Below are 14,374 nucleotides of genomic sequence, written 5' to 3'. Positions count from 1 at the left end.
ATCTAATAGTAAGAATAATAAAATATTCCTTAAAGTGAAGTAGATATTAATTTATTTAATACAAAATAAAAATGTTTAGGAAAATTGATTTATTTGGAAGCTAAATATTTTTGAGATCTAATGGAGAATAAACTTACAAATCTAATTTAGGATCTTTTACAACATTGATAATAATTAGCTTCATTTTGATGCGATTTATTCAGATATTACTAGAAGTTATTAATAGATAAAATCCGAATGTAATTTATAGCGAGAGATAAGTTGATAATCCTGAAATATTTTCAATATCAAGTGAAACATTTCCTATGGCTTTTGGGATGGAAGATCCAATAAATAAATTATATTATATAGATGAACAAATATACACAATATCCGCTCAATGGTAACAAAAGAGAAGAGTTTTTAATTCTACTAGCCAACAATATGATACAACATGGATTTATTAAAATATAAGTGTTTAGCCATGCACTCTCTAAAATTTCCAAAATAAAGATAATTTAGAGTACTACAAGAATCTTAATTACACAAATATGTACTGTCTTTCACCTGAATCAGTTATTTCCATTTAAGGAGACTTTCCTTCACTTATTTTTTCTTAACTTGTAATAACAGTATAGCAATGTTAAATTAATTGCAAATCTCAAAATTTAATTAACTAATATTTGCTTAAATCTGATTTTGGCATTTAGCTCTCTGATTCTTATGTGGATCCGACGATCAAAGATAACCCATTCAAAATGTATTCCAGAGATATGTTTTGGCATATTAGTACCCTTATGCCTTAGGATATAACCATGTATTTAAGAAATAATTATGTGTACAGTGACATTGGATGGTTTTAATCAAATATAAAAACTGAAAGATTTCCTTCGTTTAGCTACTATGAAAATTCTGTAAAGTTTAAAATATTTTTGTTAGTTATTTTTTTTAAATATATTTATTTATTTGTAAATTTAGGTTTATCCTTCAGGTTTTTAAGATTATTTTTTGAGTATCACTATGAGGTTTGAGAAATAAAAAGAAGGTGTTTATAAAAGATGGTATTAAGATTTCATTAGTATTTTGTCAGAAATAGGTGGTTTTACATAAAGTCTTTTAGCCATAGGGTTTCTTTTATGTCGTCGAGTTTCTTAACTCTAATTAAATCAAAAAATTATTAATTAAATTTTTAATTATGAAGAATCTAGTTTATAAAATGATTAATAAGATATCATTATAGAAACAGAAAAATCAACAGCAAGTCCATAAAATTAGATCTTTATGCAATTTTAAAGTAATTTGTAAAATAAAATCGATTAGAAAGCGAATATAAAGTAAAATGTAAACAACGAGACAAACTAGTTATCTCCTCAAGTTAAATCTTAAGAATATAAGCCTATTTTGAAGGTTTAATTGGACTCTTAAAATATATATTAGTAAAGAAAATCTAATATCGAACCTAACTTGATACATCTAGGCAGTTGCTCAATCCATAACTCTCCTCAAGCTTTGAAGTTAAATTAAAAATTAAAAAGCTCAAAACAATAAAATAAATAAAATTCTGTAGTTAAACCTTCTTAACCAGGAAAATAATAATAGAATTTTTCTCTAAGCGAAAAACATATTTTAAATTAGTTGATCTAAGAAGATATTGATAATAATAATAATAATAACAGTAACATTAGTCCTAAAGTTTTAGGAGTCACTAACAGCTCAATTTCGAAGCTATTTTCAAAAAAATCAAAGGATTTAACAAAAAATCAATAAGCAGTTGAAAAGCACTTCTCGAAGCTTTTGAGAAAGTAAACAAATGGCATGAAAATGGGTATTTGGGAGTATTTTTTTTCACTATTTTGCCCTTACGGAAGGCTAAAAAAGAAAAAAGAAATAATAAATTACAGTATTGATAAATTGTATTAGAATTTAGATATTATGTAAATATTAAAAAGATTGATTGAGGTAGAGAAACTAAAACGATTACTTTTAGATCACGATTAAATAAAACTACTTGATTATCTGCCTAAACCAACTATACATTTAGATTTAGTAATGAAAAAAGATTTAAATTCTTAAAAAAAACAAGAAATTAATCTTCTCTATTAAGATAATAGATCGGAAATGCAAAAAGTTAAAGATGCCTTTGAAGCATATAAAAACATACTCAATAAAGATAATCTCTCAGAAGTTGATTAAAAGATTATCGGAATGCTTGACTAAAATTTAGTTGAAATATTTGAAGCATAAAATTAAAGCATAAATAGATTAAATAAATATATGTCTATTAATCTAACAGATCTAAATCGTGATTGTTAATAAGAAAAGAAAAAATAAGATAATTTATCTAATATTGTTTTTTAAAATGAATAATAAAATAGCGATTCTATTCATAGAAATTAATAAACAACGGAATATTAAACCAAATTATAAAATTAAAATTAGGTATTTTCAAATTAAAAAAATATCGATACACCAAAAGTTAATAGTTTACAGTAAATTGACTTGTCTGATTCTGTTGAATTAAGAGAAATACCTCAAGAAAAATAGATTAAAAATCTACCAACTAATATGTTTAACACAAATATAATCCAAAATCAAGTTATTAATTGACTAATACTGATTCTAAAGGAGCTGTTTCTAATTCAACAATCACTATTAATGTAAATTATTAAAGCTATACTCCTAAAGAATTTCTAGAGCTCATAAATAATTTTATTTAATATTCTTCTAATCAATGTTAAAAGAATAACAGTAATTTTACAAATAAATGAATATCTATAAAACATAAATATCATCTATTATAAATGTATTGATTTATGGATAAACAATCAACATTGAAAATTTTAAATTTATATTAGTATTTTACTAAGAATGCACTTATAATTATATATTAAATTGAATATTTTTAAATATCATCAACTTACTTTCATTTTTAAAATTTCTAAAGAAATTATTTAAAATAATTTTAAACTGAAATTTTATAATTAATTTTTACAAAATATTTTTTGTTGTGTAAAGATTTAAACTTTTCTTTAATAAATATTTTCTTAATATGTTTTTTAATGTTTATTAATAACATAATAATTAAAGTAAATTAACTATAAATTTTTATGTAATTGAATATATTTATTTGTAACAAATTATTATCTCCATTAAATAAAACTAAACATGTTTGATTTGAGTAAATATGAAAAATTATTTTAAAATAGTTAGTTAAAAATCATCTTAAATATTATTAATATTAAATTATTTTCTATATTCTTAAGATATATTAATAAATAATTATAATAAAAAAGAGAGATATTCATTCATATTATATTTTATCAAATTGATTTGATAAGATTATCAAAAATATCAAATTAATTAATTAATATTAACCAAAATGATAGGCTAATAAAACTATTTAGTAGATTCTATTAAAAAAGAATATTAGTTTGAATAAAATATAGATGAATTTGGCAGTCAACAATATAAACCTATACAGCTTTAATAAACTGATGATAAATAGATGATAAATGAGGATTAGTTATATAAAGTTACAGATATAATATAGATTTAATCTTATGGAGATAGAATTTCTCTTGAAATCACTAATTTAAATACAAATTCAAACACGATACAAACAAAAATTGCAAAGCAGAAACGTAAAAAAAGGCTAAAAAATGTATAATATAATATTATGAGTATTTATAATTAAAACTTATTTGAATAAATAAGCTGCTAATAAAAGGAATATGTTCTTCCTGGTGGAGTAGTGATAGATTTAGAGTGGATGAATGATTAAATAGAAAAAAAGTGCAAAAAATCTATACATTTGTAATATTAAATTAGTCTATTTAATGAAGGATTTATTTCAATTTATGTTACCGATTCAAAAATATCAAAAGAATATGATTTTATTATACAATAACTTGAAAGGACTCAAAATTAGGATTTTTATAATACCTCTTAGCTAATAAAGTTATATAAGGTTCCTATAATCTTACTAGAAAATCAGATTCAGATAATTAAAAATCTATATCATGAAAAAGAACTGTTTGATATTATTTAACAAAGACAAAAATTCTTATAATCAAAAGCAATTGAGTTATCATAGTAGCATTTAAATGGGGATGAGTTTACTTTAGCAGTTACCTTTTAAATCAACTGGGCTATTGATTCCTTACACTTATCATGTTTTTACTTTTCGTAAGCGCTTTTAGCACTTTTAGGAACAGCAAACTAAGATGTAATTTAAATATTGAGAAATGGTCATTTTTAGCTATTTACTGGATATAGCAGTAGGCTGATAGCAGAGTTTAATATGAGGAACTACTTAAATTAGATTTAAAATGAATGGGTACAAATAGATGACTTTGAAATACAGACCTTAGATGGAATAGTAATAAGGTGTACTTGTTAAATAAAGATATAAAGAATAAGCTATCCAGAAAATCTAAAACTTCAAGACTCATGTAATAGCTAGATAAATACAATTGAAAATATAATACTGATGAAATATAACTTGACAAAAGAGAATCTTCGCAATGTTATTGAGTTGAGACATTAAATAATTAAAGACTATTCTTCTGAAATTTCTTAACAAGCTTATATTGAATTCAAATAAGATTAAGAAATAGTATAGAATTTTGAATATTATATGCAATCAGAATTATTTTTGTAAAAATTCTACTAAGAAAAATATAATAATTTAGTAAATTGTTAAAAGAAAAAGCAATAAGTTTGCTCTTACAGATTTATATAATCATGATCTTTTTTATTAAAATTTATTTCTTTCAAGTTTAACCAATCAATTATTTAAAATGATGTATTAAAATGAAGGATATATATTTGCAGCTCTCAATTATTAGCGTCTATAAAGTAATAATCAAATGTTATAAAATAGTAAAAATTAATTAGGTATATTGCATAAAATTATAATAAAAATTAATTAGGTATATTGCTTATAATTATAATAAAAATTAAAAATACAAACTCCTTTACCATTACAAAATAAATGATAGAAAAAAGATTATACAAAAAATGATCCATCTTCTTTTTTCAAACCTTAAATTAATTTTCAGAGCTATAATATATTTATTTATAAAGGAAATAAATAATATAAAAATACTTTTAAGTTTTGATATATCTATCTGTATTATAAAACAAATAAATCTATACAACTTAAAGCTTTTCATTCATGATTAAAAAAATCTAAAAATATTTAGAAATTTTTAATTAAAATATCAATAACATCTTTCTATATTTTATTAAAAAATTAGTATAATTTTAATGAAAAAATAAGTTAGATTCACCTTTTTAATTAAATAACAGTAATTTGTAAAAGTTATTGATCATTTAATATAATATCTCACAAAGGTTTACTTCTTTGTAAATATAAAAAAATTTAATATTATTTTTACAGATTAGTGAAAAATTGATTTATTTATTAATTTGTAAATGAAAAATTTTTTAATATAAACGCATTTAATTATTGATAAAAAAAATAAAAATTAAAGTTCTACTTAAGCATTTAGTAAAAGCTCTTGTTTTTAAAGTATAAAATTAGAAATTTTAAAGGTAAAATAAATGTTTAAAAATATTGATTTGTTTGGGAAGCAAATAAATTTAAGATTTTAAAAGAAGCAAACATATTAGTCAAACTTTGGATCATTTATTACTTTATTAATTGTCAACTTTATTTCTTATAGGTTTATTTCCATATTAATTGATACAATACAAGGATCAATTCCATAAGTAAATTATAGTGAAAGATAAGTAGATGATCCAGAACTTTTTTAAACTAACAGCATAAGCTATCCAATAGCTTTTGCAATGGAAGATCCTATAACAAAAAATTATTATATTGATGAAACTATATATACAGTTAGTGCCTAATTGTAATCTAAGTATCTAATATACAACTAAACATAAATTTAATATAATACTGTTTGGGAAAAAAAGAATATTACACTTTAACCATGCACAGTATAAAACTTTAAAAATCCTGAAAATCAAAGATATTATTTGGCATTAAACTACACAAATATGTATTGTCTTCCTCCTAAAACAAATATTAATATTTAAGGTGACTTTAATTCTCCTGTTTTTTAGCAAATTTAATTTTTTGTCTCAAAATGCTAAATTAATTGTAAGTCAGAAGAAGAAATAAATTACTATCTAATGAAATCAGGACTAGGACTTTAACTTTCAGACGCTTATGTAGATGCGAATTAGTATGAAAATCCATTTAAGATATTCTCAAGGGATTTATATTTTTCTACAAGCCTTTTAATGCCTGAGGATGTATTAATATATATTAGAAATAACTACGTTTATAGCAATAAGGGATTAATCTAAACAGCAACAAAAATGTAGAAATACCCACAGTTCAGTTACTATGAAACATTTTTAATAATTATTATATTCTTAATAAATTCAAATATATTTCAATAGAAATGTCTTAATTTAATTCTTTTGCTTTTTATTAATTGAGAAGAGATATTCATTATCAAAATTATAAGTAGAATTAAAAAAATAAAATTCTTCCAAAAATTTTTAAAGTTTTTGTTAACTAATGATAGTTAGAGTTTAACTATTAAAAAAGTTAATTAATTTTTTATCTTATTAAAATGTGATTTAAAAATATTAGGTATACCCTCCAAATTTTTAGTCCTATTTTTTAAGCTTTAGGATAAGATTTGAAAAGTAAAAAGAAAATATTTATTAAAGATAATATCAAGACTTGCTTAGCATCATGTCAGAAATAGGAGGTTTGACTTAGAGTTTTTTAGCAATTGGATTTTTGATATGTAAAAAGATATCTTAGATTAAATTAGATTAGAATATAATAAAATAAATTTTTAAATATTAAGAATGGGATGAAAGCTGTGAGTAATTAGAGGATGCTTCCTTAAAAGAAAATAAAACTATCTTCAATAAAAAAAATGAAGAAAACTCTTAAAATATTTAATTTGATATTGCTAGTGATAAAGATAAGACATTTTTAAGCAATGCTTCTTTTATTAAATTAAGGAAAAATAAATCCCTATTATGTAATGATATTTAATTGATAGATTAAGAAAAGTTCCATAAAAATGTTAATAATGATGTAAAAGTGAAAACACTAGATAACTCAAGAGTAAGTTAAAAGGAAATTAAAGATAGTAAGAATTGTAATCAAAATAATTAAAAAAAAAGCCTATTTAAAAATTTATAAAGGTCTTTATCTTTTAGATTTAGTCAAGATACTTATTCATTATCTCAAAACCTTGAATAAAAATAATTTCTAAATTCTATTCTTCAAAATAATAATAAAAGTGGCGAGTATTTACAAAGATAAATGCCTACATGCTAAGTCTAGGACAAAAAAAAGTAAGAAAAGTAAACTGGCTAAAAAGATGAGGAAAACTATCTCAAATAGAAAAAGAAAATAGATAAAAATATTAATAAATTGCTTTAAAAGTAAACCAAAAGTATGGAAATGAGCTTTTGGTAATATATATTATCATACATTTGCCCTTTTGGAAGACTCAAGCAGAAGAAAGAAATTATTGATTACAGTATTGATAAGCTCTACTAAAATTTAGATATTTTGTAAATTTTAAAGAGATTGATAGAGGTTGAAAAGCTAAAAAGATTACTATTGGACTAAGATTAGATTAAATTATTTGATTATTTACCAAAACCTACAATTAATTTCAGTCTTACTTCTAAAAAACTATAAAAATAGATTTAGCAATAGGATTTTTACAAGAATTAAGAAATTAACCTTCTCTACTAGGATGACAGGTCTGAGCTCTAAAAAATTAAAGATGCATATGAAGCTTATAAAAAAATTTTAGCAAAAGATGATTTTTCAAACTTAGATTAAAAAATAATAGATATGATTGATAAAAATATAGTTGATATATTCGAAGTATAATAAGAATTGAATATTTCAGATGTTTAGATTCCATAACAACAAAGCATTTATGGCTAATAATTATAAGATGTATTTTAAAATTCTCCATAATCAGTTTAATCTTAGAAGGTAAATAAAAATAATTCAACAGAAATTAAATAATAAATATTTCCTTAATCTAAAACACTTATAAACAATTAGTAATAATTAAATTTTTAAAATTATTCATAAAAATTGATTTAAATGTAGTTTTAATAAGATTAAATCACAAAAAAAACTAATAAAAACTTTGATTTTATTATAAATGATGATTAAAGTAGCTAAGGTGAAATAGCTAAAGAAGACATTAATAATAATTTACTAAACTAAACTAAAGATATCACGTTTCTCAATCCCTTCATCAATAAATTAAAAAATTGATGGAGATGAAATATATTAAATTAATTAATTTAATTAAAATCAAAAAAATATTATTTTTGGTTAAATGTAAGCCTTTTGCATAAAAAAAATATATAAATAATTTATTCATAATAAATTTAATAAATTACAATATTTTTTAATATATTTTAAATTTATTTTTATAATATTTATTTTTTTATTTCAGATAATTTGATAAAATAAAGAATATTTTAACTTTTTATTACCACTTAACAAGCATTCTACATACAGTATTTAACCAATTTTAAACAGAAAAAAATATTTCAGTGTTCAAAAAATGAATAATTTATTTTGATATAGAAATATTACTTGTGATATTTGTTAAGGAAAAAATAAATTTTGGGAATATATAAATAAATATGTAAAAATAATTTGTTATAGAGAAAATAAATAGTAATTAATTAGTTAATTAGTTAGTTAAATAAATAATATTTGTTATGATTTATATGAGATATTTTATTATTCATTTTCAGTGTTTTAATTATAAGATAATACTCAGTTCATCTTTTATAGGCTTCTTTGTTTTTATTTTATATCAATTTATTTTAGTAATTAAAGTTTTTTTATAGATATTTTGTATCAAATTTATTTTCATTCATCTTATCTTATTTACTCATTAATTTATATTATTATAAATCATATATTGTTTGATTGCACTAGGTTCTCTAAAAATAAATTTGTGTAGATCATTTAGATGTTGAACAACTAAATTAATTATTGCTTGAGCAAATGTAATTGAAAATAGGTAAACGTGAAGTTAATTTTTAATTAGTATTTTTTTGCATTAAGCTTTAATCTAAAATTAATTTTTTTTAATAAACTTTCTTGCTTTAAATTTAAATGAGAGAGCGAACATCATGTAAAAAGTGGCATCTCTATCCATAAGGACAATACATTTTTTCATGGAAGGCCTTGCAATATTTAGTTCTAAAATTGTTATTAGTTATAGATGGCTTCTTTTGAAGCTCATCTTTACCATGAGCAAATCTGCACTTTGCGCCATAATCACAATGACCAGTTATAGTGAATGTGTTGCAAAGTTCAGTTTTATATTTAGTTTAATCAGTTTACTTTTTACCATTATTGGAATCAGGAGATTTTTATCCATCATTGCCTTCATCTAATTTTAAAGATTGCTATAAGTTATTGTTTCTAATTTCATTTTATGTAAAATTAACACAATTATTATTCAAAGAAGAAATGTTAATCTATTAATTATAGTAATTGCTTGCAGAAGAATCTAATGCATTCTTGGCTTGAATTTCAGATATTTGCAAGTAGCTGAGAGGATACTACCCACTTATAGCAGCTAATGTAGGTGAAGAATTCATTCTTCTTCTTTCAGTTTAGTCATCACTATCAATAGTAGAGGTAGAGTAAGTTGATATATTATTATTCTCATAATAATAATAAGCTTCTACAAAATTTCCAGAGTTTCTGATCATATTTAATTTATCAAAAATGTATTTTTTCAATATAAATTAGAGTAGGAAATTGAGTCAAAAAGATATCTAAAGCTGATAGAAAGTAGAGATATTTATTTGAGAGTACTTTGTATGAGCAAATTAAAAATAGATTTAATTAATAATTTAGTTGAAAGATATTCTTTTAATTTTATTTTAATTTAGATTGTGAGTAATCTTAATATTTTTTAGGATCAGAAATATTTTTTAGTGGATTTCACAAATATTTTAGTTTTATTTCTGCTTGAATTAGGGTTAAGAGTATTTTTTTAATGCTCGTTTATAATTGTTGATTGTTTGTTCACTTACTACGTTAATCCTGCTTATTTTTTGGCTCTTTTTTTTGCAGAAGAATAAATTATGTTTATATTTATTAATTAATTAATTAATTTTTTATAAATATATGATACATCAATGTTTCTATTAATATAAACATTCATAGTTTCAGAGACTTCAAAGCTAATTTAATTTGATTTTAATACTTAATTGAATTAGATATTTGCTGGCCCCACCTTAATCTTTAATTAAAATGAATGTAATCTGAAATACTCAAACAAAAACAAATATTTGAATATTTTTGTACTTATCAAATTTCATCTTAACTCTAAAGTTACGCAATTTTTGAAATTATTTAATTTCATCTCATGAAAACCTTCATTAAAAATATAATGAAATAAAAATTTTAATAATCATAGTACTTCAATTAATTAAATTTAGCTTGAGAAGTTTACTTAAAAGTTTAATTTGAGTAAAGACAGAAAATAGCAATCTGTTAATATTATTTATATACTTTGAGCTGGTCAAGAGAAAATGGGCCAGTGTCATGAGCCGAATTAAGCCTAAAATTAAAAAATAAAATCGCGTTGTTAATATTTGATCATCTGATCAATAAACTAATAGTGGATGATATGATTTTTATTGTATTTATAAGAAATAAATGATCTATTTTTATGAATTAAATTAATTAAAAATTAATTTTCCTGATGGAATACTGGGGAAAGTATAAATTAAATTTGATACTGAAGATATCAATCTAATTATTTTTATCTATTTAAGTGAGATAAAAATCCTATCAAGTGGCTACTGAATTATAATCAGACGTAGTGGTTGTAAGAATTCAATTAAATATAAACAAATTATTTTGTTCTTAACGCATTCCATTTTTCAAAATAAATGGCATAAGATACCCTCTCTACCTCAAATTATGATCATTATTTTGGTTATTAAATTTACAGTTCAATTTTTTTAAACTCAAAAAGAATAGTTCAAAATAATGATTTGTATTTTTTTTATAATAAAAATTGACATATTACTATTCTAAATTAATAAATAAATGTCCACAGATTCTTCTGATATTCTTCAAAAGTTTAAACATGATAATTTATGATTTCAAAGTAGAGTAAGACTATATTTACAATTATTTTCATAAAGTTAGCACTTCAAATTGGTTAAAAAAAATAATGAATAGGTAGTAAAGTAAGAAAAAATGTAAATTTTAAAAGTATTCTAAAGGAATTATATTAAAAATAAATAGTTATAACATGTTGTGATATAAAAAATTTTATTTTTTAAAGGTTTTTTTACAAATTAATTTTGATAGGATTTTTATATATTTTTCTGCTTAAGAAAATAAATATATTGTTATGCGTTTGAAGTTAGAGAATAGTTGGATTTTACTAGATATTGATATATTGTTAGTATTTATTATTTTGTAAAGGAATAAAATATTGCCTATATTAAAGCTTATTAATTAAATTATGATTATCAGATGGTTATTAATTTATATAAGCGTAAACGATATTTGAAATTATAATCTTTCTTTATTCCACAATTACTTTTTCATTCAAAAATAAATTTTTACCAATTAAATGCATATTATAAAGCAAATTAAATTGTTTAAACCCAAAATAAAATTTAATATCTGAAAGTAAATAAATTACCATTAATTTTCAGTAATTTATGTTAAAAAATTTTAACTCTTTCTACTAAAAAATATTAATTCATTATGAATATTTACAAACAGTAAAAGCCAAACCAATTGACAATAATAATTTAATTCTTTTATCTGTTTTTTAGAGTAAATATAAATTTAGTCTAAAATCTCAATAAATAAAATGGCATAAATAAAGATATAAGTTTTAAGGAAAGAATATCACAAATTTATTTGTTGTTTTAATACTTCATTTTTTATATGATAGAAAAAATAATTTTAAGTTTTTTAGATAAATTGAAATATTTAAATTCTTTCAATTTTAGAGTATTTTTTTCAAAAAAAAGGTAATTTAATATAGCAAGTAAAAATAAATACTTTTAAATCATAGTTTTATAAACTTTGTCTGCTTAAAATATGAAAGGAAATTCTCAATAAAATTATATATTTCGATTTTTTGACTTAATTATCCTTATTACTGGACTAAAAAGTCTGTAAAAATAACAGAAGCTAAAAAAGTATGTAAATATAGGTTAAAGACTTCAAAGCGCTTATTTACATTTTAGGTAAATTTATAAATTAAAGGTACACAATTAAAATCAAATTACAATCCTGAAAAAAATATAAAACACTAATACTCAGAATTGATTTTTGAAGAACAAATTTACCTTGCAAGAAAATTTTTGATAAATTATAAGTTACACTCATTCAAAATATATTAAAAAGATAATTAATTATTATATTGTAAGTATTTCTTTAAAACCACAATTTGATTTACTTACTTTTTTTAAATATTTATCAACCAAATAATTTCAATTTAATAGCAAATAAGCTGCAATATGAATTCATTAAATATTAAAATCCATTTCTATTTCTCTTAAAATAAGCTTTTATATAATTTTACATAATTTTTTTGATTCTTTTTCTTTATATTCTGTGAATTAGATTTACAATAATCATTCATTTGGAATTAAGAAATTAATATTGTAAAATGCTTTAGATTTAATATAAAAATCTCAAAATTGTTTTTGGGTAATTTTCTGAATTTAATCGAAAACCAAAAAAGTTTTTTGATGTTAACAAAGTTAATAAATAATTGATTTTTTAAGAGCATTAAAAATCTTTTTATTATTAAATTAACTTTTAAAATCATTTTGAATTAAATTCTTAATTAGCTATTACTTATTATTTGATTTTGATAGAACATGTAAAAATTATTAAAATTTCTAAATTTAAAGAATTTTAAACTTAATTTAACAACGAAAATGCTTTGACATATTATTGGCATGAATATAAAATAAAAAGAACTTTAAAAATTAATTAAGTATAATATTCTTAATTGAGTAAAATTAACATTTATTTTATTAACAATATATATATTATAATTATTTTAATCTTTTTATTTGAGAATTTAATTTAGTTTATTTATTTATTTAGTTAATTAATTAATCTATTTATTTCATGATAATTGTTCTTATCTTCTGCTTTTTAATTTCTTATTGATGAACTTTTAGAAATCATCATAAGTAAATTCAGTTTATTAGAAACCTGCAACATTTTATATAATTTGTATTGCTTCGTCTTCATTTAAATTATATCTTAAATCGTTAGCGACCTTTAATAACTTTTCTTTGGTAACACAGTCTTTTTTGCTATTAACATCATCATCATTATCTAATAATCTGAATATAGCATCGACTCCCTATTCTGAATTTATATTACCCTATTTTTGTTATGTTGAATTATTGATTGGACAAATTAAAATGTTAGAATTACCAATTTCAATGATAGCAAATCAATAAACTCTTTGAAATCCACATTATCAGGTTTATTGAGTCTTCTTGATTAGTCGTGATGCTCTTATTAAATCTAAGAAAGAACCTTATATACCATTTGATATTTGGAATCTAAACCAAGAGTTCTTGCAGTTGCTAAAATATCATTAATGTCAACACCTCTTTTTTATTTATCGAAGTAAAGTTCGAATAAGTCATAGAACTCTAATATTTAATCCTTCATAAATGTTTCATGATTATTAGCAAAAGGAGAAGCTTCTAAAACAGCTCTTCTTTCTTACTTTTATTAAGCTAAGCCTATTACTTCACCTCCTTATCTGTTACGTTGGGCTGAATCTAATTTATTGTTAATTAAAATAAAATTTGATTCTCTCATCATGAGTTTATTTTTTTTAAGTTAATATAGGAACATTAAAATCCCTCATCTTACCTGATAGTTTTTGCTATTGAGATCTCATTTATATTATTTTTTATTTCTTGTAATTCTAGATATATGATTATGGACTAACTAACTATTTAACAAACTATTTAATTTGTTTTTTTTATTATTAATATTTATCAACACTTTATTTGAAATTTTCAAAATTATGATTAATATATTAAATCTGAATTTTCTCTCTAAATTTAACAAGGAAATAATAATTTATCGTTAATCACTCAATTTATATATCACATAAATAAATTAATTAATTCTAACTATATAAAATTGATAAGTTCCTTTCTATTAGCCTGACAAATTATTTTTTCCAACGACTCTGTATTTATAAGAAAATAAATTAATGTTTTCATAAAATAATATCAAGCACTCACTAAGTTTCATGCATAAGTTGAATTTCAGAATATAATAAAATTATTTTTAATTTAATTATTCAATTATTTTGAAATTAAC

The 14,374-nt window shown here is 21.0% G+C and overlaps 5 protein-coding genes across 5 annotated transcripts; 3 read left to right on the top strand and 2 right to left on the bottom strand. All coding sequences in view use genetic code 6, as the record gives it.

Moving 5' to 3' along the window:
- Nucleotides 1–71: 71 nt before the first annotated feature.
- Nucleotides 72–2,586, top strand: TTHERM_00398110 (small GTP-binding domain protein; the record flags this gene model as incomplete). Its single annotated transcript, XM_001013986.2, has 2 exons — nucleotides 72–893; nucleotides 958–2,586. The coding sequence occupies 2 exons, from the start codon at nucleotides 72–74 to the stop codon at nucleotides 2,584–2,586; spliced, it is 2,451 nt and encodes an 816-aa protein (XP_001013986.2).
- A 772-nt stretch (nucleotides 2,587–3,358) lies between these two features.
- Nucleotides 3,359–4,726, top strand: TTHERM_000398101 (hypothetical protein; the record flags this gene model as incomplete). The annotated part of the gene is made up of 1 exon (XM_012797204.1): nucleotides 3,359–4,726. One exon carries the CDS (start codon nucleotides 3,359–3,361, stop codon nucleotides 4,724–4,726), a length of 1,368 nt encoding a protein of 455 aa, XP_012652658.1.
- An 818-nt stretch (nucleotides 4,727–5,544) lies between these two features.
- Nucleotides 5,545–8,278, top strand: TTHERM_00398100 (small GTP-binding domain protein; the record flags this gene model as incomplete). Its single annotated transcript, XM_001013985.2, has 4 exons — nucleotides 5,545–6,349; nucleotides 6,699–6,767; nucleotides 6,831–7,121; nucleotides 7,203–8,278. 4 exons carry the CDS (start codon nucleotides 5,545–5,547, stop codon nucleotides 8,276–8,278), a joined length of 2,241 nt encoding a protein of 746 aa, XP_001013985.2.
- A 704-nt stretch (nucleotides 8,279–8,982) lies between these two features.
- TTHERM_00398090 (zinc finger C-x8-C-x5-C-x3-H type protein) lies at nucleotides 8,983–9,741 on the bottom strand (the record flags this gene model as incomplete). The annotated part of the gene is made up of 1 exon (XM_001013984.1): nucleotides 8,983–9,741. The coding sequence occupies one exon, from the start codon at nucleotides 9,739–9,741 to the stop codon at nucleotides 8,983–8,985; it is 759 nt and encodes a 252-aa protein (XP_001013984.1).
- A 3,407-nt stretch (nucleotides 9,742–13,148) lies between these two features.
- Nucleotides 13,149–14,099, bottom strand: TTHERM_00398080 (Centrin6a-from-infraciliary-lattice protein, putative; the record flags this gene model as incomplete). Its single annotated transcript, XM_001013983.4, has 3 exons — nucleotides 13,916–14,099; nucleotides 13,466–13,821; nucleotides 13,149–13,412 (listed from the first exon to the last, which is right to left on the bottom strand). Exons 1-3 carry the CDS (start codon nucleotides 13,941–13,943, stop codon nucleotides 13,149–13,151), a joined length of 648 nt encoding a protein of 215 aa, XP_001013983.3. The 5' UTR covers nucleotides 13,944–14,099.
- Between the last annotated feature and the right edge of the window lie 275 nt (nucleotides 14,100–14,374).

Source organism: Tetrahymena thermophila (genome assembly GCF_000189635.1).
Source record: "Tetrahymena thermophila SB210 genomic scaffold scf_8254666, whole genome shotgun sequence".
Taxonomy (NCBI): Eukaryota; Ciliophora; class Oligohymenophorea; order Hymenostomatida; family Tetrahymenidae; genus Tetrahymena; species Tetrahymena thermophila.
This window is presented reverse-complemented; position numbering and strand designations above follow the sequence as displayed.